Source organism: Macrotis lagotis, chromosome 4, assembly GCF_037893015.1.
Source record: "Macrotis lagotis isolate mMagLag1 chromosome 4, bilby.v1.9.chrom.fasta, whole genome shotgun sequence".
Lineage (NCBI taxonomy): Eukaryota > Metazoa > Chordata > Mammalia > Peramelemorphia > Peramelidae > Macrotis > Macrotis lagotis.
The window spans coordinates 229,142,467-229,155,249 of NC_133661.1; the positions used below are offsets into that span (position 1 = coordinate 229,142,467).

The following is a 12,783-nucleotide window of genomic DNA, read 5'->3' on the forward strand; positions in this document are numbered from 1 at the left end:
AAATTTGTGCTGATATCTTTGAACTTTTGAGCTTGCTCCTTGACTTATCCACTATCATATACTCTCACACACACACAAGCATCTTTTGTTTTTTAGGTTTTTTGCAAGGCAAATGGAGTTAAGTGACTTGCCCAAGGCCACACAGCTTGGTAATTATTAAGTGTCTGAGACCGGATTTGAACCCAGGTACTCCTGACTCCAGGGCCAGTGCCTTATCCACTGCACCACCTAGCTGCCCCTATCATATACTCGCTATAGATGTCTTTCATTGCTTCTGCACAAGAGAGGGTGGTACAGGAAGAAATGGTTTTGATAACAGTGAATCCTAGTCCAAATTCTGACTCAGACATTTACTACTTAGATGACTTTAGGCAAGTCATTTAATATTCCTGGGCTGCAGTTTCTCCACATGTGAAATAAGGGAATTGAATTAGTAGGCCTGTGTGGTCCTTTCTAGATGACCTGTGTGATCCTTTCTAGATGACCTGTGTGGTTTCTTTTAGATGTCCTTTGTGGTCCCTTTCAGCCATAAAATTTTTTGTGTACTGTTGCAGTATACTCTGGCCCACCATTCTCTATTGTTCTCTTGGTGTTCCTCACTACTTTGGTTCTTCAAAGAATGTATTTCATGACTTACAGTCATTAAATATTGAAAGAAGGAATCCTGAAAGCAGTTATTAAACCACTTGCTATGTGCAAAGCACTGTGCTAAACTCTGGAGATACAAAGACAAAAATAAAGATAGTCTTTGCTTATAGGAGCTTACATTCTAACTGGAGAAGAACCACACAATGGGGAGTGGTGGCCAGGGATGGGCACTATCATCTTAAAAATTATAGTTAGCTAAGTGGGTCTTTGGGGAATAGAGCGATACATCCCTTCCAGGTAAAATGGCAGAATTGATTTGAGCCTGATGTTTCTAGTTCCAGAATAGAGAGGAAGAAACCTATCTACTTGTGAACTAATAAGCAGCTGTCAAGGAGCAGAAGGCTGGAAAGTAGGGTAGGAAGGGAAACATGGAAGTGTGGTTACTAAGGCTTTGCTCAAATAATATTATAGGAGAAACAGTCATTAGGTAGAACAGCAGTGTCTCAGGGCAGCGATGTATTTAGAAATATTGCTGGGGGGTGTTTTACAGTCTTGAAATCCATAAAAAGCACTTACAATTCAGCCTGCTTTCTTTCTCCTATTGAATTCTAAGCCTTGTTCATTTTGCAGTTATAGTAGATACCCAAATAGGTTTAACCAAACCAGCTCTGTGGATTGTTCATCCAGCTGCATATCTTACCCTAGGTTTTTTTTTCATCATTTTAGGCTTCCCTCCATTGTAGATAATTAAGACAAACTTTGAGTGATTTTGTCTCTTGTTTAGAAGGCTTAGTGTATTGCAAATAACACAGTGTCATCCACAGAAAAGAGTAGCTGACTTGGGTTCTCCTCTGGACAAAGGAAAACAGGAGGTCTGTGCTAGAAGAGGCTCTTTTATTGAGGGAAACTGAGAGATTAGTTTTCAATATGTCTGAATAAGAGGAAATAGTAAGATAAACAAAACGTTCTGGATCTTATTACCCTTAAAAGGGCACCAGGAAAATATAAATAGTTACCAACAAATATGTTTATTTATCCAACTATAGAACATTTTTGTTGGATTTTGGATATCATGGGCATCCTTGATGAAGTTATGAGAAGAGAGCAGTCAGGCTTTTGCAAATAATATAATTTTAAGAACACACTTTTAGAGTCACACAGTTGACTAACAGCTTTAGTAAATTCTAGATCCCATTGTATTTATTATTTTAAAAAAATCTTATTCCTTTGAACAAAACATATTTAAATGACTTTCTTCAACAAGGTGTCACCTATAAATATGTCAAAATTATACAAGATTCCTTGAAAAATAGAATGATGGAAATAATTTTGTTTGGTCTCCCAATTATTAGAGTCAAATTACGTATAAGACATAGAGATATATGTGCATAGTCATCAAAAGTATCTGTTAGAGAACTTTTATAAATTCTCATATTTGTTGTTGTTTAATTAAGTTGTCCAACCTGCATGATCCTATTTGGCAAAGATACTGAAATTATTTATCATTCTCCAACTCAGAGTTGAAGAAAATGAGGCAAACTTGCAAGTTTAGGCAAGTGACTTGCTCAGAGTCAGAACAGCTAGTAAACATTTAACGCCAGATTTGAACTCAGGAAGATGAGTTTTGACTCCAGACCTGGCCCTCTATTTACTGCACCATCTAAAGCACTTTGTAAAACTGAATTGAATTAAATTTATTGAGAGGTGGTACTTGACTAAATTGCTTCACTTCTCATCTTGTTTTCTTAGCCTCTTATAATGAGTATAATAATATCTACTGAACTCACCTTATAGAGTTGTTCTGAAGAAAGTGTTTTGTAAACTACAGTAGCCTACTCTTGTTATTAAGTGCTCTGTTTTGAGATGCTTGGAATTGAATGCTCGAAGAAAAAATGCTTGTAAATGGATCAGGAAAGAGATTTGCTTTGCTAATTCTTTCTAGCATCTGAGTTAGCCCTTCTTCAGAGTTTGTATTTTAAGAACAGATAATAACTTCATGGACTGTTTAATCAGTCTTTATCTTGTGTAGACATCACAAATGAATGAGTGGGGCACAGAACTGAACAGAAAGGAAGGAAACAAACATTGATTAAGCATCTGTTGTGTGCCAGATACTGTCATTAGCACTTTACAAATATTATTTCATTTGATCTTCACAATAATCTTGAGTAGTAGGTGCTGCTATTACCTTATTTTACAGTTGAGAAAACTGAGGCAGACAGGTTAAGTGACTTGGCCAGGGTCATGCAGATAGTGTCTGAGGACTTGAACTCAGGACTTCCTGACTCCTAGAGACAACTAGGTATCTCAGTGGATAGAATACCAGACCTGGAGTTTGGAAGAACTGAGTTCAAATCCAACCTCAGACACTTGGCTTAGATGTGTGACACTGGGAAAATTACTTAACCTCTATTTGTCTTAATCCATCGGAGAAGGAAATGGCAAACTGTTTCAGTATCTTTGCCAAGAAAACCTCAAATGGCTCATATAAAGTCAGACCCAATAAGCTGATTGAACTGACTACAGGTCCAGTGCTTCACATTCCTTGAATCATCTTAGCTGACTCTGAGGAAAGGGAGGATGGCAAGATCAGAAACCATATAACTCTTTAATGACCACACAATTCCTGAGAATTATGGGGTGGGGGGGAAGGCCCATTTTTTTAATATCTTTATTCCACTAGTTTCTTGTTTGAATGCAAGTTGAAGACTCATATAATCTATAAACTGTTGAAAATAATTATCACTTGCAGAGAAATGGAGAGATGTGGAGGGTGTGAATAGGTTGCAACAAATTATATATAAAGAATTACTGTAAGAGAACTGGGGAGCCCTTATGTACCTCTTTTATTCTCAAGATGTCAAGAAAAAATGAGAAGAAGACTGTTAATGGACTCCTGATAGTGAACTTATTACAGGAGGACCTGGGCAAGAGTTGCATAGGATGAGCAGAAATACATGATTTGTGATCTGTAGGGAGAATGCATATTGATGACATTACAATGCCAGATGAATATTTGAGGTCATCATATTACTAGAAGAATGCATAAGTACTTTTGTTGGTATGGATATTTTTTCCAATAGTACACTTGAAATCCTTCTGTAACTTAGTGGAAAGAGAATGATTCCTTTAAAAATGTTTCACCCTGGGGTGGCTAGGTGGCATAGTGGATAAAGCACCAGCTTTGTAGTCAGGAGTACCTGGGTTCAAATCTAGTCTCAGACACTTAATAATTACCTAGCTGTGTGGCCTTGGGCAAGCCACTTAACCCCATTTGCCTTGCAAAAACCTAAAAAAAATAAAGCAAATAAAAATGTTTCACCCTACAGACAACCTGGACAATCTATTTCAAGATATACTTGTCTGTTATCCAATAATTGATTTAGCTGTTTTATTACTGAATTCATACTTGAAATCTTTCTAAGTTAATAGGATCTGCTAAAGTTTGTTCACATTAACTTAAGAGTATCTGCTTATTTCCATCCCAGAATTAGCTTTCAGAATAAGGTTTTAGCCTGGTAAAATTATTGATGTCTTGTGAATACTTCAGCAGATATGTATTACAATTGTGATGAATATATTTCTATAAAAGTTCTTTAAATTAAAATAATTTGAAATTTTATAAAAGATACCATATAATATCTTAAGGCAGTTATTTAAAAGTGTTATTTTTTTTTTTGGCAGCCTTGCATTGCATCCTGACAGAGTGTTGGTAGCAACTGGACAAGTTGGAAAAGAACCATATATCTGTGTTTGGGATTCATACACAGTGCAAACTATATCAGTGCTTAAGGATATTCATACCCATGGTATAGCTTGCTTATCCTTCGACTTGGAAGGGCAAGTATGTGGTCTTTTTTCTAACTAATGTTTTAAAAATAATGTACTACAAGGAGTTTTATGATGTTAGATGTGGTTAGTTGTTATGTTAGAAATACTTAGGTTAGGAAGTAATTGAAAAATTTTTGGTTTTTATTAGACTTTATTAGACTATATTGAACACTCCAAGTAATATGATCTCTAAATTTTTTTTTAGTCAAACAAAACTGATTTGTTCTTGCCAGCTACATAATTTACCTTCATAGCCTATGCTTTGCACTAGTGGAATATTGCCTGGTCATTAGCACTTAAAAATGTGATGGATAGCAATTGTCCCTTCCTTTTTTTTTGTTTTGATTTTTTTTGGCAAGGCAGTGGAGTTAAGTGACTTGCCCAAGGTCACACAGCTGGGTAATTATTAAGCCTCTGAGGCCAAATTTGAACTCAGGTCCTCCTGCCACCGAGCTGTTGATAACAATTGTCAAATAACATATAGTAGTTTTAGAGTAAAAATTTAAAATTTGTTTTTCATAAGTTGAACTATACTGGGCATAGATTTTTTAGTATTTCAAAAGGCATTTGAGTTTAGATTTAGATGAATGCTCTAAGATGAAATTTTTCTGTTACTTTTTGTAGATACATATTTGAGAATGGGAAAGCTGTTCAATTAATATATCAGTACTAAAATAATAGTAAAATCACCACTGATTAAATTTCTGCTTCTAAAAAGTTAGTTACATCCCATCATCAAGGAACCAAGGATGAACAAAAACGTTTTGGCAGAGTTAGCATAGTACACATTACTTAAATAATGTCTATTTAAGTGAATTGTTTTACTTTGTCAGATTATAAAATATAATTGATTTTGACAAATGTTCATTTTTCTAGTTATGACTATCATAAATATTATTTTAAAGGTGTATTCCAATAATAAGTCTTACTCTTAAAATTATTTTAAACTTCTTAAGTTACCTTTTTAGTAATTTATTATTCCTACTTTAAATTAGCTATACAGTACTAAATATTCCAAAAATGGATTTCCATGCATGCCATTTCTTCAAAAGTATCAAACTGACAGAAACTGAGGTGATTGTTTTATATAAAATATTGATAAAGATCCTCTTTTGATTAACTGATTGAAGAGCATGATTTTATTATAAGGAGTATTTCTGGGTTTTTTTTTTCCTTTTAGTATGTTTCCTAGAAAAATTTGTTGTTTTTTTTTAAGGAGGCATAATTTTGGCTAAATGGGTATCCTAAGTTAGATTACCAGTCAGAGGTAGTAATTTAGTAGCTTTCTCTTCTATGTGGTAGAGGGTAGTATTAAATACTTTATTGGTTTCCATTTTAAAGAGATATTATCCTAATAGATGCATCATAGGAGTATAAGAACTTAATGAATTTTGCCTGTAAAAATTTTCTTTTAAATAAATTCTGTTGATACCTTTCATTTTTATGGCAGCATCATTTCTAGATATATCAGTTCACCCCTAATTTAATACTTACTTATAACAAAGAAAAAAACTTAAGCAAAATTGACAAATACTGTGTCTTGTCTGTCAACATGTATAAGTCTTTTCTTGTAGTCCTTGACTACTGCTGAGAAGAGAAGTGTATTCCAGTTGTGTTAGGATTATATTGGTTTTCAAGTACTAAGAGTTTGGCTTTCTTTAAATAGTCTTTTCACTTAGTGTTGTAATCATGTGTTTTTTGTTGTTGAGTTGTTCAGTCATGGCCCATCCTTTGTGATCCATTGGACCATAGGATTGCAAATCCTCTTTTGGTCCAGTGTCTCTCAGAGTCTGTCTAGGTTCATGTTCATTGTTTCCATGATATTATCTAATCCATTTCATCCTCTACTCTCTCCCTTTCCTTTTACCTTCAGTCTTTCCCAAAATCATGGTATCTTCCAATGAGTCCTGTCTTCTCGTTATGTTTAATCATAGTACATAATTTTCTGTTTATTTCACTCTTACATTCATACAAATATTTCCATGTTTCTTCAAATACCTTTTATTCATAATTTCTCATAACATTGTTCCATAACATTAAAAGATCCCACAATTCAGACATTTTCTAATAGATGGCCCCAATTAGTTTCTAGCCTTATATAAGGGAAAGAACTTGAAAGACTTTAAGTTTTCTTTGAAGTTGGACCAGTTTATCTCTTTAGTCATTTTGAGCTCTAGTCCTATGAATGTAAACTATGTATAGAGCCAGTATGGAGGCTCAGGTTGACACACACCTTTGCTACTTACTCCTAGTTCTGTAACCACCAAAGTAATGAATTTTTTCTTCAGCTCTACCTCGACTTTGAATGGATTTAGACAAATCCTCTTCCCATCTGTGGGTCTTTTCCTCTTTCTTCATGGGAAGATAACAATTCTTACCTTGTATATCTTGGGAATTTCTGCAATCAATATGAATTGCTATACAAATGGAAGTACTGGTGGCAATATCACCTGGGTGTTCTGTTTTAGGTGCAATGAATGCTATGATTTATATATACTTCTCTTGGTATTTGTTTCTAGCTTGACCTTATACGAATTCAACCACAATAGTATCTATCTATTCCAATAAGCTGGAACAGTACTTATTAAGATTGGGGATCATAATGTATATTCTTTGGAAGTTGGGTGGCCCCTACTTTCCAACATCTACAACTTCCAACAAAGTTTTCTGTAATAAACTTTAAGAGACTTTAATGTAATTAAATGAACTTTAGTTCTTTAGTACTTCTAAAGACACTATTGGGGTGCTTTATGTGGTAGACATCTGGCTGTTGAAAAAGCAGTTATTTTGGAGTGAGAAGATTTGGATTCAAATCTTAGTTCTATCCTTGATTAATTGTGTAACTTTTAGCAAGTTACTTTCCTTCCCTGGACTAAAGTTTCCTCCTCTGTAATTTTAGGAGGTTGGACAAGGCCAGAGTTCTCTATCTGGGGTATATAATTTTTTTTATTATTTGAATAATTTTATTTTATTATAATTGATTTCCTTTCTAATCCTATTTATTTTAAGATTTAAAAATTATTCTGAAATGTGATCCATAGACTTTTTCAGAATTATGAAGGGGTCAAAGGCATAAAAAAAGGTCAAGAACCTCTGGACTACTTAAACACTAAGGTCCTTTGCAACTAGCAATTATGTGATCTTATGGAGGTCAAGTTTCTCTGTTCCTAGTAAACATGTGGTAGAAATGTGACTGTACCAAAGGAGAACAGTAAGTAACTCTACTATGTCCCTTAATAAGTTGGGAAATCTAAATTCAAAAAAGTCTTCATCTTATTAGTTATGTGAATTTGTTTAGCATATTTTACAAAAATGTTATATACATGCACATACATACATTTTTTCAGTCAGCAAAAGTCTTCCACCATATAATGCTTCCCCCTCTATCTTGAGAAACAAAAATACATTAGAAACATGTATAATCTATCAAAACAAATTTCCACATTGGTCATATCCAAAAAATGATTTTTCTCATTTTGAGTCTCCTGCTCTGTTGAAGAGAGATAGCATATTTCATTATTATTCCTCTGTAATTGTGGTCGGTCATTACATTCATTAAAATTTCTTATTTTAAAGTTGTTTACCATATTATTGTCATTGATTAAAATTTTGTTCACTTCATTGGGCATGAGATCATATAAAATTTAGAAATGTTTTGGCAAAATACTTATCTCTTTACTTTATCCATAAAATGAGAGGATCAGACTATATGGTCTCTAAATTTCTTTCCATCTGAACCCATGATTCTAAATTATAAAGGCCTATATTTGCTGAGAGAAGGTAGTTTTTATGTAAGGAGAGGTTAGCAGTGAAACAAACCTGGAGAAGTTTACTTTTTGACTTCTCCAGGATCAATAAGTCATCAAGTCAGAGTGAGCCAAGTTTAGAATTCACATAGGTCATTTAACCTAACCTTTCTTTTAGATTCAGTATTTGCTTTTGTCCCATAGTATGAACCTAAAAATTTAGCTGTACATTTTTAAAAAGCTTTTTTTTTTTTAAGTTTTTGCAAGGCAAACAGGGTTAAGTAGCTTGCCCAAGGCCACATAGCTAGGTTATTATTAGGTATCTGAGGCCGGATTTGAACTCGGGTACTCCTGACACCAGGACCTATGCTCTATCCACTGTGCCACCTAGCCACCCCTTAAAAAGCTTTTTTTGAATGAGAATGACAGACTGGGAAGATGATGGCACAATGAAATTCCAGAAATGTAGTAGAAGAAACAATGATCAAACCAATAAGAATCACCTATAATCTCTATCCATTCTAAAGTGTATACAAAAAAGACCACCTATCAGAATCCTTCAGAAGAGCAAGAAGGATAAAATAGGGTAAGTAGTAGCCAAAATATATGCATCCCAGTCTGAAAAGTAGGAGAGAAGGCCAGCATGGAGTTAAGTGTAAAGGACAACCCATTAAATTTATTCTTTTTTGAGGCAGGAGGATAAGCACCCAGTGCAATGATGGTCAGCCCAATGACCTCATTCCTATCTGCAATAAGAGGTAGGGCAGATTAGTAATATGCCCAGCCCAGCATCTAGGCAACCTCCCTCTGAAAACAAGACCATAAATTTCTAGAAGAACTTGGGACCTAACCCAGGAGATCAGGCAGGGCCTCCTACTTCACAAAAAAAGTTTTCCTTTTGAAAAAGTGAAGAGTTTATAGTTATTTAAACTTTGCAGTTATGCAAACTGAATATTTTTTCAATTTTTTTTAAATTTTTTATTTTTTTGCAAACTGAATATTTTGACCAAAACAATCTGTATTGAGTTGTTATCAGAATTTAATATCTAGTAGTTGGCAGAGAGAAGCCAGGCATTGTTTTAAGCTCTCCTGGCTTTCCCTCAGAACTAACATGAATCAAGCATCTAAACAGATTCTTAGATCTACAGAACCCATAGAAGAACAAAGGGGAACATCTCCCATCAAGGTCTGTCACAGGGGAGTGTGGGCATGCCCAGGGCAGAGAGCAGAGAACCAGCACAAGGTTGGTAGGGAGAGGCAGAGGACTAACCTGAGAACCATGGGGAAGCATTTGGCATTTGCGTGGTTGGGCAGACAGGAGAGCTCCAGCTTGGTAGCCCTGACCTTTTGGGCCTGGCTTTCTCAGAACAAACAAACAGCCCCAGATGTTCACACCTTGCCCTAAGGCCCAGGCCTGAGTTGCAGATTGCCTTTGACTTTTCTAGCCTGAGAGCCCAGTCCAATTTGTGTGATCCTGCCCCCAGGACTAAGGAGTGGGCTACAGACTAGTCTAGAGAAAACTTTTGGAATTCCTTACTGGTGCCACCCCCCCTAACCCCCTGGAGTTCCTAACCCCAGTGATCAAGGCCTCAAAGAATCTCAGCAAATCAGCCCCTCCCCAACACAAGATACTAGGGAAAGAACCCAAAATGAAGAAAGGCATGCAGAAAGTGCGGTCCATTAAATATTATCTTGAAGATAAGGATATTAGCTCAAAAAGGGGTGAAGCTTTAGAGGAGAGACTATGACTTGGTCTCCAGTTCAGAAAGATTTCTTAGAAGAGATCAGAAAGGAGTTTAAAAATCAAATGGAAAAATTGGGAAAAGAAAAATGCAAGAGAAAATTAACATCTTATGACAAGAAAACAAATCCTTTGAAAATGCATTTGGACAAGTGCAAAAAGAAAATAATTCTCTGAAAAACACAATTGTTAAATGGAAAACAACTCCTTCAAAAATATAATTGACCAATGGAAAAGGAGTTGCAAAAGGTAAATGAAGAAAATTCTTCTCTAAAAAAAGATTGGACTTCATGAGATACTAAGAATCTGTTAAACAAAATAAAAAAATAAAAAAAATAGAAGAAAATGTAAAATAACCTCATAGGCAAAACAAGTGAGCTGTAAAATAAATTCAGAAAAAAAAACAATTTAAGAATCATACTTGAAAACCTTAAAGAAAAAAAAAACCGGTCTCCATACTTGAGAATATAACGAAGGAGAACTAACTACCTTGATATTCTGGAACCAGAAGCAAAAATACATTGATTGAAAGAATACATTGATCCCCTCCTGAAAGAGATCCCCAGATGAAAACAACAAGGAATATTGTGACCAAACTCCAGAAGTATCAGATCAAGGAGAAAATCCTACAAGTGGCCAGGAAGAAACAATTAGGATTATACAGGACCTGTCTGCATCAGCATTAATGGATCAAAGGACCTGGAATATGATATTCTGAAGAGCAAGGGAGCTTTCACTTTCCAGCAAAATTCTCTTTCAGGGGAAAAGATGGACATTTAACAAAATAAAAGACTTTCAATCTTTCCTGATGAAAAGACCAGAGTTAAACAGAAAATTTCATCTTCAAACAGGCGACTCAAGAGATACATGAAAAGGTAAATAGAAAAAAGAAAAAAAAACTGTTACCCAATAAGGTTAAAGTGGTTACATCCCCACCTGGGAGGAAGATTATTATAACCTTTGAGAATTGTAACTCTATTAGAGGAAATATACTTAGGCAGAAGGAATTGAATTCATGATATATCCATGACGTTGATGGAATGATTAAAAAAATGTATCTCATCAAAAAAGAGAGGGCAGGCAGTACAGAGATAGGAAGGGGAAGATTGACTGGAATAAATTATATCACATGAAGAGGTGCAGACCTATTGAAATAGAGGGGAAGAAGGAAGAAGGAGAGAATTACTTGAATGTTAATCTCATAAAATTTGGCTCAAAGGGATTAACACACTCAGTTGAGTTAGGAAACTTATCTTTCAAGTATTAATAGGGAAAGGCGGGGAAGGGAAGCAATTAGGGGGAAAGAGGAAAGAAAAGGAAGGTATTGGATAGACTGGGGTAAGCACCCCGAAGGAGATGATATTTAGAAGAAAAATACTAAGGAGTAGGGATAAGTTGAACAAGGGGAGATAGCATGGATAGCAATAAACAGTATTTATCAAATCTAAGTGGGATGAACTCTCCTATAAAACAGAAGCAGATAGCAGAATGGATTAAAACCCAGAATCCCATAATATACTGCTTACAGAAAATGCATTTGAAGCAGAGTATTACATACAGAGTAAAGGTAAAAGACTGGAGGAAAATATATTATGCCTGAGCCAAAGTGAAAAGAAGGGGTAGCAATCCTTAGGCAAAGCAGCTTCAAAAATAGATCTCATTGAAAGACATAAGGAAGAACTACATCCTTTAAAGGTATCATACATAATGAAGTAATTTCAATACTAAATATGTATGCATCAAGCAGTATAACATCTAAACTCTTAGACGAAAAACTAAATATGAAGATATAGACAGCAAAACTCTACTGATGGGAGACCTCAACCTCCCTCTCTTAGAATTAGATAAATCTAAACATTAAATAAACAAGAAAGAAGTTAAGGAGGTAAATAGAATGTTATAGAAAACTTCGAATGATAGACCTCTAAAGAAAATTAAACAATGATATACCTTTTTTTCTGCAGTACATGGCACCTATAGAAAAATTGACCATGTATTAAGTCATTAAAAAACCCATAATCAAATGCAGTAAGGTAGAAATATTGAATACATCCTTTTCTGACCATGATGCAATAAAAATCACATGCAATAAAGAGCCATAACAATAGTCTTGAAATTAATTGAAAACTAAAAAACCTGATTTTAAAGAATGAGTGGATCGAACAACAAATCATAGAAAGAATTAATGATTTCATCCAAGACAATGACTATAACAAGACAAACATACCAAAACCTATGGAATACAGTCGAAGCAGTTATGAGGGGGATATATTCTATCTCTAAATGCTTATATAAATAAAATAGAGAAAGAGGAAATCAACTGAGCATGGAACTAAAAATTGTGAGAGAAAATGCAAATTAAAAATCTCCAGTTAAATACCAAATTAGAAATTCTGAAAATTAAAAGTAAAATTAATAAAAATCAAAATCAAGAAAGCTATTGAACTTATAAATAAAATCAAGAGTTAGGGCAGCTAGGTGGCACAGTGGATAGAGCATTGGCCCTGGAGTCATGAGGACCTGAGTTCAAATCTAACTTCAGACACTTAATAATAACCCAGCTCTGTGACCTTGGGCAAGTCACCTAACCCCACTGCCTTGCAAAAACTAAAAAAAAAAAGAGAGAGAGAGAGAAAAGAGTTTTATTTAAAAAAAATAAAGTAGATAAGCCTTTGGTTAGTTTGATTAAAAAAAAAAGAAAGAAGAAAACCAAAATACCTAGTATCAAAAGGTGAAAAAAAGTGAATTCACCACCAATAAGAAGGAAATTAAAATAAAAATTTGAAACTATTTTGTCTAACTGTATGCCAATGAATTTGATAATCTCAGTGAAATGGATGAATATTTACAAAAATATAAATTGCCCAGGTTAAAAAG

General features: G+C 34.6%; 1 protein-coding gene across 15 annotated transcripts in view; it reads left to right on the top strand.

The window, feature by feature from the left end:
- EML5 (EMAP like 5) overlaps positions 1-12,783 on the top strand; it is a 244,705-nt gene that overhangs the window by 15,999 nt on the left and 215,923 nt on the right. For all 15 annotated transcript variants that reach the window (XR_012478175.1, XM_074235552.1, XM_074235553.1 and 12 more), the window contains one exon: positions 4,273-4,432. Coding sequence is in view for 12 of the 15 variants with exons in the window: in XM_074235552.1 (XP_074091653.1) it covers positions 4,273-4,432 (160 nt within the window). In the remaining 3 variants the exon portion in view is untranslated. The remainder of the gene's footprint in view (positions 1-4,272; positions 4,433-12,783) is intronic.